The sequence below is a fragment of the Neoarius graeffei genome, chromosome 23 (assembly GCF_027579695.1).
Source record: "Neoarius graeffei isolate fNeoGra1 chromosome 23, fNeoGra1.pri, whole genome shotgun sequence".
NCBI lineage: Eukaryota > Metazoa > Chordata > Actinopteri > Siluriformes > Ariidae > Neoarius > Neoarius graeffei.
The window spans coordinates 41,707,660-41,731,148 of NC_083591.1; the positions used below are offsets into that span (position 1 = coordinate 41,707,660).

A 23,489-nucleotide genomic window follows, 5' to 3' on the forward strand; every position below is an offset into this window, starting at 1 on the left:
CACTGTAACCCTATGTGCCACATGATGTGGAAAGGACTTTGATTTGATAGCTGATAAAAGTCAGGTTTGTCAGTACACTAGATTTGCATGAGGGGCGGCACGGTGGTGTAGTGGTTAGCGCTGTCGCTGGGTTCAAGCCCAGCGGCCGACAAGGGCCTTTCTGTGTGGGGTTTGCATGTTCTCCCTGTGACCGTGTGGGTTTTCTCCAGGTGCTCTGGTTTCCCCTACACTCCAAAGACATGCAGGTTAGGTTAACTGGTGACTCTAAATTGACCGTAGGTGTGAATGTGTGTGTGAATGGTTATGTGTCTATGTGTCAGCCCTGTGATGACCTGGCGACTTGTCCAGGGTGTACCCCGCCTTTCGCCCGTAGTCAGCTGGGATAGGCTCCAGCTTGCCTGTGACCCTGTAGAACAGGATAAAGCGGCTACAGATAATGGATGGATGGATTGATTTGCACGAGGGACGGCACGGTGGTGTAGTGGTTAGCACTGTCGCCTCACAGCAAGAAGGTCCTGGGTTCGAGCCCAGCAGCCGACGAGGACCTTTCTGTGTGGACTTTGCATTTCCTCCAGGTGCTCCAGTTTCCCCTACAGTCCAAAGACATGCAGGTTAGGTTAACTCATCTCATTATCTTTAGCCGCTTTATTCTGTTCTACAGGGTCGCAGGCAAGCTGGAGCCTATCCCAGCTGACTACGGGCGAAAGGCGGGGTACACCCTGGACAAGTCGCCAGATCATCATTGGCCTGACACATAGACACAGACAACCATTCACACCTACGGTCAATTTAGAGTCACCAGTTAACCTAACCGGCGGCACGGTGGTGTAGTGGTTAGCGCTGTCGCCTCACAGCAAGAAGGTCTGGGTTCGAGCCTCGTGGCCGGCGAGGGCCTTTCTGTGCGGAGTTTGCATGTTGTCCGCGTGGGTTTCCTCCGGGTGCTCCGGTTTCCTCCACACTCCAAAGACATGCAGGTTAGGTTAACTGGTGACTCTAAATTGAGCGTAGGTGTGAATGTGAGTGTGAATGGTTGTCTGTGTGTCAGCCCTGTGATGACCTGGCGACTTGTCCAGGTCCAGATGATTGATGGATTTGCATGAGCAACACACCTGCTATGAAGGTAACAGTGGGCGTGGCTCAGCCTCCTCCTCCTCCTCACTGTTTGTTCCTGTGAGTAATTCCCTGAGTGTACATTACTGATGGCTACTGGGTGAGAAAGATCGAGTGATTTATATCATAAACAAAACAGTTTGCTGGCGCATGCGCAGTTGACGTCACACCGCAGCGGCTGCAGATTTTTTCCTCCGTCAGATCGGAGCAGAAGCGCAGAGCAGGAGCTCGGGAGGAGGAGGAGGAGGAGGATGGCGGGGTAACGGGAAGATCGGTGTCGGAGCTATTTCCGGGCTGCAGATGCAGCGCAACATTTGTTGCTGTTTTGTGCACGCGGACAGTGTGATGATCCGGATGTTCCGCTTCCGCCGCGGCGGCTGATCTGAGCGGAAACGGAGTCCGAGCTGGGCTGCGGTCCGGAGTGATGCTGCTGATGCCGTGTGCGCGCGCGCTCGCTTCGGATCCTTCCGGGTTTGTTTTCCGCTCGCGCTGCTTCTTCTTCTCCTCCTTGTTGTCATGATGATGGAAAGCGCTGATGGCTCGAGCAGCGACAACAAACCGGCGGAGAAGAAGCGGTTAAACCGCGCACCGTCTCCGGCTAGACCTTTCCTCAAGGATGGTCACTCCAGAGCTCCTAAAGCCGCCGCCGCCGCGCTCACACCAAAATCTCCCAAACTCACCAAGCAGCAGCAACCCGCGGCGGCGGCGGCGTCCTTCTTTCCTGCCCCGATCCGCGCGGTGAGACGCGCCGCGACCGGAACCAAGGACAAACCGGCGCCGGTGAAAAGCGCCTCCAAATTCTCTGCGGCTAAAAAGGCCTCAAAGGTCACGCAGGTGAAAGCGGGGATCTCGAAAGCATCGGACGCCCTCCCGCGACTGGGGAAAACCGGAAAAGAGAAGCCGATCCCGCTCACGCGCGCGCCTCCGACCCATGGTTCTGACTCGCCGGTGCGCGTGCCGACGGGACGCCTTGCTCAGACAGACAGCAGCTCGGATCTGTCCGACTGTCCGTCCGAGCCGCTGTCCGACGAGCAGCGCCTCGTTCAGGCCGCCAGCAGCGATGCCGAGTCCGGACCCGGATCCGGGTCCAGTGAGCGCGGACACAAACCGGATATCAGTCCGGATCAGCCACGAGCTTCACCTGCACCAGACAAACCCAGACCCGCCGGGAGCGCGCAGCTCAGAGCAGAAGGTGGCAAGGACCTGGCAGAGGAGGATTTATTACGGGAAATCGAAGAGCTTCGCTCGGAAAACGACTACCTCAAGGTAGAGTCTACAGAAACACCAACCTCATGCCTTCCATCCATCCATCCATCCATCCATCATCTGTAGCCGCTTATCCTGTTCTACAGGGTCACTGGAGTCTATCCCAGCTGACTATGGGACAAGTCACCAGGTTATCACAGGGCTGAGACAACCATTCACGCTCACGTTCACACCTACGGTCAATTTAGAGCTACCAATTAACCTGACTGGAAACTGGAGCATCCATCCATCCATCATCTGTAGCCGCTTATCCTGTTCTACAGGGTCGCTGGAGCCTATCCCAGCTGACTATGGGTGAGAGCCGGGGTACACCCAGGCCAAGTCGCCAGGTTATCACAGGGCTGATACAGCCATTCACACTCACATTCACACCTACGGTCAATTTAGAGCTACCAATTAGCCTAACTGGAAACTGGAGCGTCCATCCATCCATCCATTATCTGTCGCTGCTTATCCTGTTCTACAGGGTCGCTGGAGCCGATCCCAGCTGACTATGGGTGAGAGCCGGGTTACACCCAGGCCAAGTTGCCAGGTTATCACAGGGCTGATACAGCCATTCACACCTACGGTCAATTCAGAGCTACCAATTAACCTAACTGGAAACTGGAGCGTCCATCCATCCATTATCTGTAGCCGCTTATCCTGTTCTACAGGGTCGCTGGAGTCTATCCCAGCTGACTATGGGACAAGTCACCAGGTTATCACAGGGCTGACACAACCATTCACGTTCACACCTACGGTCAATTTAGAGCTACCAATTAACCTGACTGGAAACTGGAGCATCCATCCATCCATCATCTGTAGCCGCTTATCCTGTTCTACAGGGTCGCTGGAGCCTATCCCAGCTGACTATGGGTGAGAGCCGGGGTACACCCAGGCCAAGTCGCCAGGTTATCACAGGGCTGATACAGCCATTCACACTCACATTCACACCTACGGTCAATTTAGAGCTACCAATTAGCCTAACTGGAAACTGGAGCGTCCATCCATCCATCCATTATCTGTCGCTGCTTATCCTGTTCTACAGGGTCGCTGGAGCCGATCCCAGCTGACTATGGGTGAGAGCCGGGTTACACCCAGGCCAAGTTGCCAGGTTATCACAGGGCTGATACAGCCATTCACACCTACGGTCAATTCAGAGCTACCAATTAACCTAACTGGAAACTGGAGCGTCCATCCATCCAGTATCTGTAGCCGCTTATCCTGTTCTACAGGGTCGCTGGAGTCTATCCCAGCTGACTATGGGACAAGTCACCAGGTTATTGCAGGGCTGACACAACCATTCACGTTCACACCTACGGTCAATTCAGAGCTACCAGTTAGCCAAACTGGAGCATCCATCCATCCATCCAGTATCTGTAGCCGCTTATCCTGTTCTACAGGGTCGCTGGAGTCTATCCCAGCTGACTATGGGACAAGTCGCCAGGTTATTGCAGGGCTGACACAACCATTCATGCTCACATTCACACCTACGGTCAATTTAGAGCTACCAATTAACCTAACTGGAAACTGGAGCGTCCATCCATCCAGTATCTGTAGCCGCTTATCCTGTTCTACAGGGTCGCTGGAGTCTATCCCAGCTGACTATGGGACAAGTCTCCAGGTTATCACAGGGCTGACACAACCATTCACGCTCACATTCACACCTACAGTCAATTTAGAGCTACCAATTAGCCTAACTGGAAACTGGAGCATCCATCCATCCATCATCTGTAGCCGCTTATCCTGTTCTACAGGGTCGCTGGAGCCTATCCCAGCTGACTATGGGTGAGAGCCGGGGTACACCCAGGCCAAGTCGCCAGGTTATCACAGGGCTGATACAGCCATTCACACTCACATTCACACCTACGGTCAATTCAGAGCTACCAATTAGCCTAACTGGAAACTGGAGCGTCCATCCATCCATCCATTATCTGTTGCTGCTTATCCTGTTCTACAGGGTCACTGGAGCCTATCTCAGCTGACTATGGGTGAGAGCCGGGGTACACCCAGGCCAAGTTGCCAGGTTATCACAGGGCTGATACAGCCATTCACACCTACGGTCAATTCAGAGCTACCAATTAACCTAACTGGAAACTGGAGCATCCGTTCATCCAGTATCTGTAGCCGCTTATCCTGTTCTACAGGGTCGCTGGAGTCTATCCCAGCTGACTATGGGACAAGTCGCCAGGTTATCACAGGGCTGACACAACCATTCACGCTCACGTTCACACCTACGGTCAATTCAGAGCTACCAGTTAGCCAAACTGGAAACTGGAGCATCCATCCATCCAGTATCTGTAGCCGCTTATCCTGTTCTACAGGGTCGCTGGAGTCTATCCCAGCTGACTATGGGACAAGTCGCCAGGTTATTGCAGGGCTGACACAACCATTCATGCTCACGTTCACACCTACGGTCAATTTAGAGCTACCAATTAGCCTAACTGGAAACTGGAGCATTCATCCATCCAGTATCTGTAGCCGCTTATCCTGTTCTACAGGGTCGCTGGAGCCGATCCCAGCTGACTATGGGTGAGAGCCGGGGTACACCCAGGCCAAGTCGCCAGGTTATCACAGGGCTGATACAGCCATTCATGCTCACATTCACACCTACGGTCAATTTAGAGCTACCAATTAGCCTAACTGGAAACTGGAGCGTCCATCCATCCATCCATCATCTGTAGCCGCTTATCCTGTTCTACAGGGTCGCTGGAGCCGATCCCAGCTGACTATGGGTGAGAGCCGGGGTACACCCAGGCCAAGTCGCCAGGTTATCACAGGGCTGATACAGCCATTCATGCTCACATTCACACCTACAGTCAATTCAGAGGTACCAGTTAGCCAAACTGGAAACTGGAGCATCCATCCTTCCATCCATTATCTGTAGCCGCTTATCCTGTTCTACAGGGTCGCTGGAGCCGATCCCAGCTGACTATGGGTGAGAGCCTGGACTATGGGTCCAGGCTTAACGAAGCTGACTTTGTTAGGACTGTTAATGTTATAGTCATGTTGTCTGTTGTTGCCCAGACGAGGATGGGTTCCCTTTTGAGTCTGGTTCCTCTCGAGGTTTCTTCCTCATGTTGTCTGAGGGAGTTTTTCCTTGCCACCGTCACCACAGGCTTGCTCATTGGGGATAGATTAGGGATAAAATTAGCTCATGTTTTAAGTTGTTCAAATTCTGTAAAGCTGCTTTGCGGCAATGTTTATTGTTAAAAGCGCTATACAAATAAACTTGACTATGGGTACACCCTGGACAAGTCGCCAGATCATCACAGGGCAGACACATAGACATTCACACCTACGGTCAATTTAGAGCCACCAGTTAACCCGGAGGAAACCCACACGGACACGGGGAGAACATGCAAGCTCCATACAGAAAGGCCTTCGTCGGCCACTGGGCTCAAACCCAGAACCTTCTTGCTGTGAGGCGACAGCACTAACCACTACACCACCGCGCCGCCCCAGACATACACATCCATCCATTCGTTATCTGTAGCCGCTTATCCTGTCCTCCAGGGTCGCAGGCAAGCTGGAGCCTATCCCAGCTGATTATGGGCGAGAGGCGGGGTACACCCTGGACAAGTCGCCAGGTTATTGCAGGGCTGACACAGACACAACCGACCATTCACACGCACACAATCACACCTACGGTCAATTTAGAGCCGCCAATTAATCTAATCTGCGTGTCTTTGGGGGAAACCGGAGCACCCGGAGGAAACCCACGCAGACACGGGGAGAACATGCAAACTCCATACAGAAAGGCCCTCGCCCCTCGTCGACTGCTGGGCTCAAACCCAGAACCTTCTTGCTGTGAGGCGACAGCGCTAACCACTACACCACCGTGCCGCCCTCCTCCTTTAATCCCAAATCATGTCACACCTTCAGGTCAAGAGGTCAAATCTAGAATTCTTTTGATTCTTGATCTAACTCTGATCCTATGAACACCTCCTGTCCTGGATTATTTCAATCAGGTGAGTTGAAAGTAGACAAAATACTCCAATGTGCAGGGCACGCAGGCGTACAAGGACCAGGGGCCACTTTAACCTCCTAGGGCTTAGCGGTCACATGCGTGGACAGCACTTTATGGAAATTCGGAACAAGAATCCACATATGTGGACATACTTTTTCTCTAAAAGTACATCTTATCAAAAGATGATGCTTAGTTCTTATTCTAACCAGGTTCTAATAAGCCCAAATAGCAAAGAGAAATAAAAAAATGCGTGTAAAAAAACAGCTTGGGCCTTAGGAGGTTAAATCATTCTGATGGGTCACAAGACATCCGCAGAGCATTCGGATCGTCCTGAGAATCCCAAATGACCTTATTAGTCCAAAGATCAGCTTGACCCGATGGATTAAAGCCCATGTAATTGATTCCCTTCAGGACTCGTTTCAACGCTTGACACCTGAGAAAGCATCACATGTTCTTCTGATCTCAGTCAGACACCTTGTCCATGGGCTTCTTCTGACGACTGTTTGTTTGTTTGTTTGTTTGTTTGTTTGTTTGTTTGTTTTCCCCTCTCTCGTTGTATACAACTTCAGTCCTATGAATGAAACAGAACTGGGATTTCCAAACCCACAAATTTAGGTTTAGGGGATAACCATACAGTATAGTTCCCCAAACCATATTCAGATACATACAATAATATGAAACGACACAGTCGTTGTTAAAAAGAGACGATCCTAGTGTCACGCTAAAATGCAAGAGTTCTCCCTTGTGCTTATGGCTGATCAGTCAGTTGTTGATCCAAAACCATTTGGACTGAGATAAGCAACAACTGATTTAATTCCTCCGATTGTATCACAGTCACACACAGTATTTCCATAACGTTATTACAGCTCCCTGTCGGCCTGCGAGAACAGTGTGATAATCCTTTAAAGCAATATAACGCTGGTTTCCCCTCAGGAGGCAGTCGGATGAGTTTTTGGGGCTATCTTGCCAGATGTGCCAGATGTTCCGGATATGTCTCCAGCTCTCAAAGATATCATTGTCTGTCAGTCTGTATCTTTTGTCTCTTCCTTTCTCTCAGTCTTCTGACCATACTATTTTTGTTTTCTACATCTCTGTTATGGCTCAAGTATAAATGGTCTGAAAGTCCAATTAATTTTTTTAACATTTTGGTAAATGATAGAATGAGAGTTTACGGTTGCTGGTGGACTGTCTGACCCTGCTGTGTATATACTGTGTGGCGTACGGTACTGGCGTGTTTGTTGGGATCACGTGCAGACGGAGAGGATATGGCGAGATGCTATGATCCTGCTATGTTGTCCTCCGTCTTCTTGCGAAGGTCGTGTAAGAAATTCTGGAACCTCGGATGTACATAATCGATGCGGTTTATTCTGTACCATGGACGTATTGTTTCAAGCACTGTCTGATTTTTGTAAGTGCACCTTCAACCACAGCAATGCGGATACACAGCAATGCACATCAATATCATTCATTCATTTATTCATTCATGCGTTCATCTGAGCTGGTTGAAGTACAGCAAACGATGATGATAAAACAGTCTGAGATTTCAGAATTCTCATGATGCTTCTTTTCCATACTGATTCCGATTCTATTGATGGCTCTGATTAGATGATTCCGATTCTATTGATGGCTCTGATTAGATGATTCCGATTCTATTGATGGCTCTGATTAGATGGTTCTGATTCTATTGATGCTTCTGATTAGATGGTTCAGATTCTATTGATGACTCTGATGAGATGATTCAGATTCTATTGATGACTGTTTAGAGGATTCAGATTCTATTGATTCAGATTCTATTGATGACTCTGATTAGATGATTCAGTTTCTATTGATGCTGCTGATTAGATTATTCAAATTCTATTGATGGCTCTGATTAGAGGATTCAGATTCTATTGATTCAGATTCTATTGATGACTCTGATTAGAGGATTCAGATTCTATTGATGCTGCTGATTAGATTATTCAAATTCTATTGATGGCTCTGATTAGAGGATTCAGATTCTATTGATTCAGATTCTATTGATGGCTCTGATTAGAGGATTCAGATTCTATTGATGCTGCTGATTAGATTATTCAAATTCTATTGATGCTCTGATTAGAGGATTCAGATTCTATTGATTCAGATTCTATTGATGGCTCTGATTAGATGATTCAGATTCTATTGATGGCTCTGATTAGATGATTCAGATTCTATTGATGCTGCTGATTAGATTATTCAAATTCTATTGATGGCTCTGATTAGAGGATTCAGATTCTATTGATTCAGATTCTATTGATGGCTCTGATTAGAGGATTCAGATTCTATTGATTCAGGTTCTATTGATGGCTCTGATTAGAGGATTCAGATTCTATTGATGCTGCTGATTAGATTATTCAAATTCTATTGATGGCTCTGATTAGAGGATTCAGATTCTATTGATTTCAGGTTCTATTGATGGCTCTGATTAGAGGATTCAGATTCTATTGATGCTGCTGATTAGATTATTCAAATTTTATTGATGGCTCTGATTAGAGGATTCAGATTTTATTGATTCAAATTCTATTGATGGCTCTGATTGGATGCTTCTGATTAGATAACTCTGATTCTTTTGATGGCTTCTGATTTAGATGATTCTGATTCCCATTACTGATTCAGATTATAACGATGCTTTTGATCGATTGATTCTAACGATTCTTCCCATTGCTGATTCTGATTCGAATTCAGATTTTGACTTGAATAACATTTCTGATTGCTGGTTAGGACTTTTCTTCTGATTTTCACATTCGGTTTCACTCGCGCTATCCGATGTCACCCAGAAGCGAACGGGTTCCCTTCGGAGTCTGGTTCCGCTGGAGTTTTAGTCCTCATGCATGTTTATCTGCAGTATACAGTATGTGACCTAGATCATGTGACTTTTTGTCTTCCACAGTCCTGAACAGTCACAAGGTTATGTACTAATATTCTGGAAGCACCAAATCTGATTGATTCATGTTCATTCAGATCCAACTTGAACTTTGGCTCTGATTTTGTGATTCTTTGCACTCGTCTCAGGACGAAGTGGATGAGCTGCGTGCTGAGATGGAGGAGATCAGGGACAGCTACCTGGAAGAGGAGGTGTATCAGCTGCAGGAGCTGCGCAGGGAGCTGGACCGCTCCAACAAGAACTGCCGCATCCTTCAATACCGGCTGCGCAAGGCAGAACAGAAAAGCCTGCGAGTGGCTCAGACCGGCCATGTGGATGGAGAATTGCTCCGTAACCTAGAGCAGGACCTCAAGGTGTGTGTGTGTGTGTGTCCATAGTTATAAAAGTATGTGTTCTGCTTTCATGTCTTCTTTCATAATCATGCTTAAATGCCTCCACAATCCTTCGCATGTTCCTCTATCTGAGTGCAGGTGGCCAAAGACGTGTCGGTGCGTCTACACAACGAACTGGAGAGCGTGGAGGACAAGCGCACAAGGGCAGAGGACGAGAACGAGATGCTCAGGCAGAAGATCATCGAGGTGGAGATTTCCAAGCAGGCTCTGCACAACGAGCTGGAGAGGGCCAAAGAGGTACAGCGAGTTCACTTTCTTCAACTGATCTGAGAATGCTCTTTAGCCTGACTAATGTCAGCTCGCTTTTGCTCGAACAGCAGCGCCATTTAACAGTTATTCCACTAAATTGAGTTGTACATCGAGGCGCATAGCACCGAGTCGGCTATAATCCACGTACGACGTGATTGAGTGGAATAACTGTTTTATTCTATCCACATTCATGGGATTTTAAGAAACGGAGCGTTTTTATTTTTTTGCAAATTCGATAAATAAAAATTTTGTACAAAACGTCCGAGAAAATCATTTCCGCTTAGGTGGACTTCTGAAAAACCTATCGATGGCTGCATAAATTGACTTTAGTGGTGGTTTTTTTTGCTTGTTTGTTTGTTTGTTTGTTTTGTTTGTTTGTTTGTTTGTTTTTTGTCGAAAGTGCCGTCTTGCTGTCGTGCCAAGGTATAAAATAGCTTTAGACGTTTATTTAATTCTTCCTGTGATGTAATTTCCAAACTTCTTTGAGCTTTTGAACCAGTCGAACAAAATTGAATGCTTAAAGATGAAGAATGTCAACAAACCGGCGAAATGATAGGAGCAGTTTGTAAAAAATGCGATAATAATAATTCTTGAAAAATAATTTTAAAAAAAGATAAGAACTTATCAGTTACTCTCATTCCATAGTTTGCTTTTATTTTTATTTTTTTGGGTTTTATTTTCGAGTAGAGTTTTTATTTCGTCCTCGGTTGGTTCAGTAACACGCGCCGCCATTTTGTTTTTCTCTACTCACGGTATATGAGCTGATGGTCTAGTAGTAGAGTAGCCAATCAGATCACGCCATTGCTAAATATCCGGTGGATGTAAAAAAAAAAAAGTTCTTGTTTCTGCGGTAAGAATTATATGACGAATGCTCCGCATATCAGTGATCTGTTCATACTGTATAGTGAATTTCTCTTATGAGATTTCAGTTTATTCAGCGTGTCTGGAAGGAGTCTCCAGTGTCAGCACTTTGTTACAGTCAGTGTAAATCATGGCTTTCGTCACGCGGAAGTTTTCAGCTTTGCTGTTTCTCGGTAACATGGTAAGCTGCGAAGCTGCATTTTATTCGCTTATTATCTCTGAGAGAAAAACCCCAGAGGCTTGTACTTCTATAATGTAAGCAGTAAATAGAACTGACTTGCTTTGTGGACGTTCGACAGCATCAAATGGATAAAAATATAACGTGTCGTCCTTTAATAAAAACAAATCTGGTATTTAAAGGAGAACTGAAGGCAATTTTTTTTTATTATCGAAATTCTTTCTCATTTTATTAAATATAAGAATGCATTTTTGATAGCTATGTCGTCACTGCTATAGCAAGTTATGAATGTTTGAAATATGCTACGTAATATATCAGTCCATATGTCAAAGCAATGGCCGTAAACTAGATTCGCTGAGACCTGTGCGAGACATCGTAGGACGGAAGTAAAACGTACAGCGGAAATCAAAGCGACCGACATCTGAAAATGCTGAAAATGCTCTTTCGAATGCTGACGTAATCAAGCTGGAAGTTTTGTTTGTTTTGATAGCAATCAGGAAAGTTTTTGGGGAAAAAAGTAGGAAGTAATCGTCATTTAAACTCGTGTTTTTTTTGTTTTTTTTTTAATTTTTAAATTTTTTTGTGCAGTATTTCGTTTGGAAAATAGTTTTCAAAATGGTGGCGCTGACACTTCATGTTTCGAAGTCTCGCACAAGTCTTGTGAAGATCGCGCGGATAAGAGACACCTGCCGTGGACCATCTCATCTCATTATCTGTAGCCGCTTTATCCTGTTCTACAGGGTCGCAGGCGAGCTGGAGCCTATCCCAGCTGACTACGGGCGAAAGGCAGGGTACACCCTGGACAAGTCGCCAGGTCATCACAGGGCTGACACATAGACACAGACAACCATTCACACTCACATTCACACCTACGCTCAATTTAGAGTCACCAGTTATCCTAACCTGCATGTCTTTGGACTGTGGGGGAAACCGGAGCACCCGGAGGAAACCCACGCGGACACGGGGAGAACATGCAAACTCCGCACAGAAAGGCCCTCGCCGGCCACGGGGCTCGAACCCAGGACCTTCTTGCTGTGAGGCGACAGCGCTAACCACTACACCACCGTACCGCCCTGCCGTGGACCAAATGAACTAAATTCAACATGGCTAAAAACCGAATAGGCCGATAAGTATAATATAATATAATATTTAATTGCGATTAGTTGCCAATACGAGTCATGATATAAGGTTACTAAAACCGAAAACGTTAATTAAGAAATAAAGCAAGTTTATAAATGATTTCAGTTCTCCTTTAAAACACTTCTGGATGTGTTATGGGGGAAGTAATCCATTTCAGGATAGTAACTGTCCTTGCTTGTGGATCACATTTTACTCCTTACTTGTATTATATTGCGTTAAATCACATTTAAATATAATGTACTTTTTATATTAAAGCTACAGTCTGGGTACACAGTCAATGTAAGGCATCCATACTGTACGTGCTCTGCTCGCTAGAGTTGTGATCCGGTGATGTAATGTGATGAGACAGAAATAATCCAGGGCTAATGATGGGAAGCCTAAGCCGATTATAAAGGGTTAAAATGTCTCGAAATGTGACTGTACCTTCTACAAAACCTTTATGATGATGATGATGATGGTCCGAATGCTGATTGAGCACGATTGAATAGGATTCCACTGTCAAGATGCAATACAAGTGCAAAGTTGGTTCATCAACCTACAAATTACAAAATGTACATCAGTTGAAGCTGGGAGAGATCTGGCTTGAAATATTTCAAAGCAACAATTCCATAATCTCATTGATCTGCTGAGAAGTTTGATACCGTACGGTTTTCCCTGAGGACGTAATGAGCCGTGTGTTATTGCGGATTTCCAGTTCGGTTTTATTATTTATAGCAAATCTGTTCAAATTGTTCATTATTCATATATGTTGGTAATATATGAACATCGGTGTAAACAGTACATGTACATCAGTAGACGGGGTATAATCTAGAAATTGACAGAAGGGTATCTGAGGGCTGAGCTAAGAACTGGTCGGGGGGGCATGCTCCTCTGGGAAAATTTGAAATATTGAAGCAAATTTGGGGTCCTCTGGTGCAATCTTGGCATGAAAAGGCTGTTGGGAGAAGCTCTTTACATCAGGTGTTTTAGGTCATGAATTTCTGGAAAAGGAATCAGTGTGGGAAATAAGGAATTTTAAGCAGACCGTCACCGGACAGACAAGTCTGAAACGTTGTCTGTCCGTCCATATTTCAGCCTGTCCAAATGACGGGCCAAAGGCTCGGAACCACGCCCGGATCACCGCACAGGCTTCATATGGCTTCAGCCTAGGGGCCCCCACGCCCCCTGCCTCGCAGGGGGGCCCCCAATTGGTCAAAAAAACCCCCTTCATATTCATTGGCTCAAAATGAATATTTAAATAAACAGACGCTGATTGGGTGAGGCAAATCCGCCTTCCATATGAGTGATTCCACGCTTATGGGTACTGAAATGGGGACATGAACTTATTTTTAAAAATTCACCTAAAACCATTTCTTTTTTTTTTTTTACCATCAGGTCACAAAACATGTAATCTTTAATGAATGATATGTTAAAAGATAACTTTAATTTTCTGAGATGTAATAAAAACATATTTATATGCCAAAGTCAGAACGTAACAGGAGTGTTGTGGACATATAGATTCTCAATTTTAACAATGTAGAATTACTTTTTGAAACATAGGAAGGTGATGTTTTAGCAAATATAATTAATAAACATGTGTAGTAGAATCAACATACACATTCTTTCAATAAGATTAACATGGTATAGAGCTAGATTGTAATTAATTTGTAACAGAGATGGACAATCGTAACAGAAGTAATGTAACAGACGTCATTTTGGAACTCATAGGCTTGACTTTGGCATATAAATGTGTTTTTATTACATCTCAGAAAATTAAAGTTCTCTTTTAACATATCATTCATTAAAGATTACATGTTTTGTGACCTGATGGTAAAAAAAGAAATGGTTTTAGGTGAATAAGTTCATGTCCCCATTTCAGTACCCATAAGCGTGGAATCACTCATATATATAAACGTTAGACGTCACGCACGACGTCACGCACGACGTCACTCCACAGTTGAACAGTGAACATGTGTGACAGAAAATACGAGAGCGGTGCTCAAAAGTGCAAGGCGCAACGGCAAAAAGCCCAACGTGACAAAGCTCTGTTGAGCAATATACCAAAATTAACAGGGTTTTTTAAACCTAATGAAACCCAACTGGCAAGTGCAAGTCATCATGACACTAGCGTAGCAAACGTTATGTTAGCTGCAGCTGCAGCCAGTAGTACTACTAGCTCTGGTGAGGGTGAAGGACCATCCCTTTCAGACCCCGTCCCATTTGTGGATGAATGTGCCACTGCCACTAGTTTCACAAACGCAAATGTTGACATTGCCCTACGACTCTTTCTGACTTTGCCTGTGGCTAATGCCAGTGGAGAGCGGTCTTTTTCTAAACTGGGATTGGTTAAAAGTAGACTGAGATCCACCATGGGCCAATGCAGATTGAATCACCTGTCTCTAATGTCTCTTGAAAATGACATTCTGCGTTCATTGGATTTTTCAAGTCTAACTGATGACTTTTCTACAAGAAAAGCTGGGAGGACAAACTTTTAAGAATGATACTGGTTGTTGATCATTAGTTTGTTTACTTTGTCTTTATTGCCTTTCATTATAGCCTCTTCATCGTGTACTTGAGAGGTTCAGTTGCCTAAAAGGCCTACAGGCACATTCAATTGACAGTTGCATAAGTTGTTGTCAATCTAAACCTTATAGTTTTTGGTGTTCTGTTTTTGCTGGCCCAGCTGTACAAAGTTTAATAATAATAATAAAAAAAAACAACTTTAAAATGTAGAAAATAGACAGTTCTTTACAGGTAGATGGGATAAGATGGTGGTGGCCGGGGGGGGGCCTACAGCAACTTGTAGCCTAGGGGCCCCTGGCCATGTTAATCCGGCCCTGCTCGGAACAATGCAGACAGGGGTCCGGGACCCGCCTTGGGGTCCGGGACCCGCCTTAGGGCCCTGGAAGCTGAAGGGCTTTAGATGCCTGGAGATGGTTTCTCAGCCATTTCCAGGCACTTTTTCTTTTTATATATATATATATATATATATATATATATATATATATATATATATATATATATATATATATAATCTTCAAAGTCCAAATAACACTAGACATTAATTGCTAATTACACTACAAATTGAATATAATTTACAAGAAAATGTCAGAAGATTCAAGAAAAACATGCTTAAAGTTCGACCCAAGAAAACAGTATCACACACAAGTCAGTTCCATACTTGAAAAAAGTATGGGGGCCAAGGATGTTCCAGTTGGTTACAACTTACTGGTACTCATACTGTATACAGGTATTAGGCCATTATTAAAAAATGTTCTGTTTCCGGTCCCCCGGCCGGGTGAGTGCCATTTGTGCGGTTGAAAATTTTTTTTTTTAACGCTGGTTTGTCGACATTTTTTTCGGGCTCGTAAATCTAAAATCGAACTTGACATTTCCGCATTCCCAGGGCTTTCCACTAAGGCTCATACTAGCCAGCCATGACAAATAAGTAGCCAGCCGGGGGAAGGGGGGGAGTAAACACAAAATAAACTCCTGTGCACGCAGTTCCCAGGATTAAATGTATTTTCCACAGACCATTTATTTATTCACTTTACTCAAATACAAAGTAAAATGGCAGTAAATCTTCTTTCTTTTCTTGCGTATTGCATCATGAGGCGTTCCTGGCTTGTAAATCTCTTATTTTCGGTGCATGACACATTCACGCAGCTGAGCATGCTATGAATTAACAACGACAACGGTCTGCAGTGGGGCTACACAATTACACACTCAGCCAACATTTCTCCATTTGTGTATGAAAATACACTCCAACCACTCAGTTTGGCTTCATTTACAACCAACGGTGTCTTTTGATGCCAGCACGTAATTGAACGAGAGAAGACTGGTTTACCGGAGACAAAATAAGCGTCATCTCTGCTTCTGTTCCCTCCGACACACTACTGCCTCCGCCGAGTGCGCGCGCACTCTGAACTGAATCAGCTCTGCACATGCGCCGTGCGGCACAAAAAAATGGCAGCCACCATGAAGGAAGCAGATCCGGAGTTTTCAAACATTTGCTTAAGTGTGAAATCGCAAAATGGTATTCTAGCGAACAACAAAATAGTAAAGATTCAGAAAAACAAATCATTCAGTGATCATTTTAATAGTGTAATTTCATCCGAACTAGGCCTAACGCTCGATTTAGAACTACAAAAAGTCCGTGTATCGGACATTTTAAGTACCTTTGTAAAAGTTTTGCAAATGTTGGAGTCAGCATTTAAAATGCTAACTTAGTTTTTGTACAAGTTTCAGTTGATTAAACCATCATATTTTATTAAATGTGTCTGCTTTTGTAATAAAGTACTGAAAGAAAAAGCAAACACAGCATTGCGATTTCTTATCCATCCATATATAATAAAAAAAATCCCTCCCTCCCAACTGAAAATTTTTTTGCTCACCCGGTGGACAGGAAACGGATTTTTTTTAAGGATGGCCTTATAAGAACACTCATGAAACATGTCAATGATGAGCATTTTTTAAATACTATGTTTATAATAAGTCTGTAAGAAATTTAGTAATTAACAATACAATTCTTCTTACATGAGTTAAAATTTTGAGTCCGAGATTCCGAGTAACTTTTTGTAACAAAATGACTTAAAATGACTCAAAACTAGACATGGTCATATCATTTGGCATTCAGACTAAAATCTGCTGGATGAGAGCTTCGAAAATAGAAGAAAATAACAACTCTACTCAAATGTAAATCTACATCCTACAAAGCATATCGTCATGACTGTCGTTCTTATTATGAATAAAAAAAATGCAGATAATAATAACATAACCATTGATTGGCAGTTTGGCACGTAACATAATACTGGACTGCAAAGTTTCATGTAAACTGAGCTCTTAATCAGATACTGTCAACCCAAAAACACCAGTTCAACTGCATCATGCAATAAAAACAAGACAGTCATCTATATCCCCCGCCCTATACACCAAGTTTCAAGATATTATTTGTCACATTTTTCAAGTTCTGCTGCAGGAAACCAACCCTACCTCTTTATACTGACCTCAGCAGCCCATGGTATAAACCCACCCGACCTTTGGTCCAGGTGAGCCAAAAATTAAAACTTCTCACATTTCTTAGTATCAAAAGGCACATATACATTACTTAATCAACACATATACCAACTTTCAAGACCGTATCACTCATAGTTTTCAAGTTCTGCTCCGGAAACAAAACCTACCCCTAAGGGCCTCTGCATGCTCTTGCGACAAGGCTTTCGCAGATAGCTTTACGCAGACAGTTGTAATTTATCGTTGAGCGGGCAGTAATAGGCGTGCGCGATGTTATTCACCGGCACAACGCAAGGGGGCGTGAAGTCGTGAAATCGCTAGGAGTAGTTGGTGGGTGTGGTTAGTGGAGTGTTTATCCTCTGGTTACTTATAATGACTAGAACTGTAGTCATATAGATGTACGTACTTCCTCACTTCCTCGATCAACCGCTCTTCGTGCTGCTCCATCTTCGCTCGTGTTTTTAAAAATAGCGGTCGTGAAAACAAACCAAACCGGGAAAGTAGGGAAGCGGAAGTGCGTGTACAGCGGATGTAGAGTGGACCAATCAGAGCCCTCTTGTCTGCGACGCTGTCTGCGAGGCTTCTGCGGTGGTCACAATTTTTGGGAGGTGCGCGCAGAGCGTCTGGGGGGGGGGGCTACGCAGACGCTATCTGCGACGCCATCTGCGAGGACTGCGTTGTCAGCATAAATTGGCCTTAAGACTAACCTGAGAGACTAAGTCTGAAATTGTTTCCATGGAAACATGAAAAATTAAAATTTCTCAAATTTCTTAGTATGAAAAGGCACATCTACACCACCTTGTTAACATGTATACCAAGTTTCAAATCCGTATCATGAATAATTTTGGATATATGCTCCGGAAATGAACACTGCTCTTAGAAACCAAGTCAAAATTATTTTTTATTAATGTAAAAATTTGAAAAGAAAATAAATAAATAAATATATATATTTCCAAAATAGCAAAAGGCACCAGTTCACATGTTGCCTGATATGTATACAAAGTTTCATGAAGATATCTTCAGTAATTTTAAAGATATGGCCCGGAGACGAAAACACGGACAGACGGAACCCGTTTCTACATCCCCCACCCAACCTCGTTTGGGCGGGGGATAACAACAGTGAATACTGAGTGTATTATTATTGTCTTATTTAGTGTGACTCTGGTGCTGTGAGGCAGCAACAATACCCAGATGCGCAGCTTGTGAACAGGCAAGGCAGGCAACTGCTTGGGGCCCCCTGGCCCAGGGGCCCCCCCGAGAGTCGGGGCCTGAGGGCTTATTTATTTTGCTTTTTTTATTGTTTTTATTCTTCTTTACCATTTGTATTTTCACATTTGGAATTTAAAAAACTTTGGTTTCATACATTTTTCGTTGGTGTCAGATTATTTATAACATATTGGTGATGAACACTGGTCAGAAGGGCCCCCTGGAAATTTTTGCTTGGGGCCACAACAGACTCTAGAATCGCCTGTGACAATACCCTCTTCCCAACACATTTTTTTGGGGAAAAAGAGCCTTAAAGTTTGCAGTACTTTTTTTTTTTTTAATTTAAAGGAACAGTCCACCGTACTTCCATAATGAAATATGCTCTTATCTGAATTGAGACGAGCTGCTCCGTACCTCTCCGAGCTTTGCGTGACCTCCCAGTCAGTCAGACGCAGTCCGACGCGCTGTCACTCCTGTTAGCAATGTAGCTAGGCTCAGTATGGCCAACGGTATTTTTTGGGGCTGTAGTTAGATGCGACCAAACTCTTCCGCGTTTTTCCTGTTTACATAGGTTTATATGACCAGTGACATGAAACAAGTTCAGTTACACAAATTGAAACGTAGCGATTTTCTATGCTATGGAAAGTGCGCACTATAATGACAGGCGTACTAACACCTTCTGCGCGCTTCGGCAGCGCATTGATACGGAGCTCAGATATCAATGCGCTGCTGAAGCACGCAGAAGGTGTTAGTACGCCTGTCATTATAGTGTGGACTTTCCATAGCATAGAAAACCGCTACGTTTCAATTTGTGTAACTGAACTTGTTTCATGTCACTGGTCATATAAACCTATGTAAACAGGAAAAACGCGGAAGAGTTTGGTCGCATCTAACTACAGCCCCAAAAAATACCATTGGTCATGCTGAGCCTAGCTACATTGCTAACAGGAGTGACAGCGCGTCTGACTGACTGGGAGGTCGCGCAAAGCTCGGAGAGGTACGGAGCAGCTCGTCTCAATTCAGATAAGAGCATATTTCATTATGGAAGTACGGTGGACTGTTCCTTTAATTTTATTTATTTATTTATTTTTAGTTAGTAGTGCTACTACACTTAACAGTTACTCCACAAAATCGAATCGTACGCGAGCTGATGCGCGCCGAGTCGGCTATAAGCCGTGTACGACGAGATTGAGTGGAATAACTGTTTTATTCTATCCACGTTCACGGGATTTTGAGAAACGGAGCATTTTTATTTTTTGCAAATTCGATAAATAAAAACTTTTATACAAAACGTCTGACAATCATTTCTGCTTAGAATGTAAACAAGCTGGCAAAATGGCAATAGCGATTTGTGAAAAATGCAATAATTCTTGAAAAAAAACAACTTTAAAAAAAAAACAACTTTTCTTTTATTCCATATTTTGTTGCTTTTGTATTTTTGGGGGGTTTGTTTTCAAGTAGAGTTGTTGTTTAGGGTTTTTTTTGGTGGTTGGCAAACCAGTTTGAAGGTGCATTACTGCCACCGACTGGGCTGGAGTGTGGAACAGGCGATATTGGGGGGGGGGGTCTATATTCTTTTAGCTATTTCTGTTTCTTTAAAATACTTGATAACAAAGTGATGTATCTAACTTGACGCACTCCGCCATTTTGTTTTTCTCTCCTCATGGTATATGAGCTGATATCCTAGTAGTAGAGGAGCCAATCAGAGCACGTGACTGCTCATATCCAGCAACTGTGGATAGAATAATGTTGGATGAAACAGTGACAGAATCTTGGTGCTTGATGTTGATAAGAGGATCAAATTGTCGTGTGCTATCTGTGTAGTGTGCAGGAATTCCTGTAAGGTGGTTTTGTAAGTGTGTGTGTGCGTGAGAGAGAGAGATCTGCATAAACAGTTCACTGCGGGGTGGTGCTTTACTCGGCGCTCACATTTATCTTGACAGACAGATTGACTGAGCCTGACCTCAGGAAACACACACCCGTGCTGATAGCAAGTGGTAAACATGTGAACTCTTACTCCTCTTCCATCTCCATTTCTCCTCGTTCTCTCCGAGTCTGCCCCAGAAAACAACTTTTTTTTTTTTTTAACCCCCCCCCTTCTGAAATTTCTACTCTTTCCTCTCTGCTTTGCCCCAGAAAACATTCAGCTCTAGCTCTCCACCATTCATCATGGGACTGTTTCTATCTTTGCATCCCTCCATCCGTCCTTTCTTCATCCCTCTGCCGGAGTCACAGAGCATGAAAACAGATGTGTACAGACTACCCATGATGCATCATATGTCTCGAGTGGTGATTAATTTACTGCCCTAAATGGATGACTGCTGCATGGAGATGATCAGTCGTAAATATTAGATCTCAGTCAGGATTAGAACACACATCTCATCTCATTATCTGTAGCCGCTTTATCCTGTTCTACAGGGTCGCAGGCAAGCTGGAGCCTATCCCAGCTGACTACGGGCGAAAGGCGGGGTACACCCTGGACAAGTCGCCAGGTCATCACAGGGCTGACACATAGACACAGACAACCATTCACACTCACATTCACACCTACGGTCAATTTAGAGTCACCAGTTAACCTAACCTGCATGTCTTTGGACTGTGGGGGAAACCGGAGCACCCGGAGGAAACCCACACGGACACGGGGAGAACATGCAAACTCCGCACAGAAAGGCCCTCGCCGGCCACGAGGCTCGAACCCGGAGCTTCTTGCTGTGAGGCGACAGCGCTAACCACTACACCACCGTGCTGCCTAGAACACACATATAGATCATTTTGCAAAATAAGGCGGGCAAGGTTAAACTCTTCAAATCTACTCCTTTGAATAAGCAAACTCTTCACCGAGTGAACATATTCCCCCCTCCCCCAACTAAAAACCCTTGCTGTCTGAAACAACACCGTTAAAAAAAAAAATCTGTGAACGCTTGCGGTTCAATTTCGAAACACAAATTGCTCTTTTCACATTCCTAGTCATTAACTGTTTACCTTTAATGCAAGAAGTAATTTGTACTGGCAGTTCAGATGGTGTAGGTGTGTGTGTGTGTGTACACAGTGTGAGAGTTGCCTCATTCGAACCGAGCATCAGTAACAACGTGGAATGTGGTTCGTCCAGGCCAACTTGTCATTTCTGCTCGGAGGGCATTCAGGAACACCTTCACCAGTCAGGTGGGTTTGATTCAGGACCCATTATCTATGTGCAAATCATGATGGTGTTTTTTTTTTTTTTTTTGAACTCTGACTTTGCATACCGTAGATTTGCATAGATGTGGGCCTGAATAAAGAAGAAGCAGCTTTTGTCACGTGTACACTCAAGCACAGTGAAATTCCTCCTCTGCATTTAACCCATCTGAAGCAGTGAATACACACATGCACACACAAGTGAGCAATGAGCGCACTCCCAGCCCTTACTCAAGGGCACTTCAGCCATTCCTGCTGATCCAGGGACTTGAACCAACAATCTTTTGGTCCCAAACCTGCTTCTCTAACCATTAGGCTTCCCCAGTGATACAGAGGGAAGGGAAAGTGCTGTTCGTTCACTCAATTCCCCTCACATTTTTCCTGCCGGTCCCGAGAATCGAACCAGCGATCTTTTGGGCCTCCGCCTACACACAGTCTGCGCCAGCTACTCGATCCCAGAAAAAAAAAAAAAGTGTTGGCAGGCAAAACAAACCTCGCCCAGCAGCACTTTAGTTTATACCTATATGTTGATAATGGTAATATTTCTCAATCATCAGCTGTCAGGTTATGGTCCTATGAAAATTCATGACCTTGAATGTGACATTTCAAGGTCAAAGATCTTGGTGCCAAATGAGGCCCTGTCCACACGGCAACGGATTCAGGTGAATCTGATAAAATTGTTTATCGTTTCGGCCTGGCGTCCACACGGCACCGGCGTTTTGGGTGCCCCAAAACGAAATCTTTTGAGAACGGGTTCCAGAGTGGAAAAATCTGGCAACGGCACTGTTGCGAAGTCGTCTGGATGAGTAGAACGGATTTGTTTACGATGACGTCACAACCACATGACTGTCAGTGCTTCACGCTGGGTAGAAGTGTAACGAACTCGATGCGAGTTGTCAACAAATCCTATAACTAGTCCAAACACTGCGGAAGCAGTAACCAAAACCGCGCACCGCCCGTGTGCTTTCCAAAAACAAAACCAATCCCGCCAGCAAAAATGGGAAAAAAAAAAGGAGCGATCTCACCTCTTCAGATGTTGGTTTAAGTCCGACAATACATTCCTCAAAAAGGGCGTAGAAGAAAGTAATCCATCAACGTGTAGCATTCAATTTATTCCGGACCATTAAAGAATTCTGGTGGATATCAGAATGTTGGCGTACCGGCTTCTATCTACCCCCATTCATTCCTCTTTCCGCGTCTTTCGTTTTACGCTACTGATTAATAATCAAAACTTTATGTGGTTGATGCTACAGAAGAAGGGGTTTATGCGCATGCGTCTACTACTTCTATTGTTCTGGTGTCTCCGATGGGACCATCTTACAGCGCACTTAGAGGTGTGGCATGTGTATTGCATCGTTTTCAGCAAGCGTTGCGTTGCCATATGGACCTGAAATGTAACTGATCCGTTGCCCATGTGGACGCGATATTTAAAAAAAAAAAAAAATCTCGTTGTCGTGTGGATGTAGCCTGAAAGCCCATATGGCACTTCCTATAAGTTGATAATGGTAAATATCTGTCTACCATCAACTGTTTTAAAGTTACAGCTCTCTGAAAATCCTTAACCTTGAGTTTGACCTTTCAAGGTCAAAGACCATGGCGCCATATGAGTTCTTATATGCTCATAATGCTAAACATTTGTCTATCTGAAACTGTTTTTGAGTTATAATGGAAAATGTTATTTTGACTGAAAGGTTGACCTTTCCGGTGACCTTCACCTTGACCCAATTAATCAGGTAATCTACGGCCCATTGTTCACCGACCCTGAAAATTTGAAGTCAATCGGTGCAACTGTCTAGACGCTAGATTATTAAGACAGACACACAAACAAACAAACCGCACTGATTTACAATACCTCGCCCCGCTTACTCTGTCGCGGGCAAGGTAATTAAAAACTTGTCTTTCAGTGTTCAAGCGAATACTTATTTTTATTTATCTCTGCTACCCATAATTCGCTAGTCTGGCTAACGCGACTTCAAAGCTCTGCGAGCATTTGGTCTGGCAAAGATATTAAGCCCAACCGTTTCCCAAAGGCGTGGTTGACCCGCTTCCCTGAAATGCCTGTTTGCTACTGGT

General features: G+C 44.4%; 1 protein-coding gene across 5 annotated transcripts in view; it reads left to right on the plus strand.

Moving 5' to 3' along the window:
* Positions 1-1,214: 1,214 nt before the first annotated feature.
* LOC132871733 (microtubule cross-linking factor 1) overlaps positions 1,215-23,489 on the plus strand; it is a 184,566-nt gene continuing 162,291 nt past the window's right edge. For all 5 annotated transcript variants that reach the window (XR_009651334.1, XR_009651333.1, XM_060906191.1 and 2 more), the window contains exons 1-3: positions 1,215-2,376; positions 9,353-9,577; positions 9,695-9,853. Coding sequence is in view for 3 of the 5 variants with exons in the window: in XM_060906191.1 (XP_060762174.1) it covers positions 1,627-2,376; positions 9,353-9,577; positions 9,695-9,853 (1,134 nt within the window). In the remaining 2 variants the exon portion in view is untranslated. The remainder of the gene's footprint in view (positions 2,377-9,352; positions 9,578-9,694; positions 9,854-23,489) is intronic.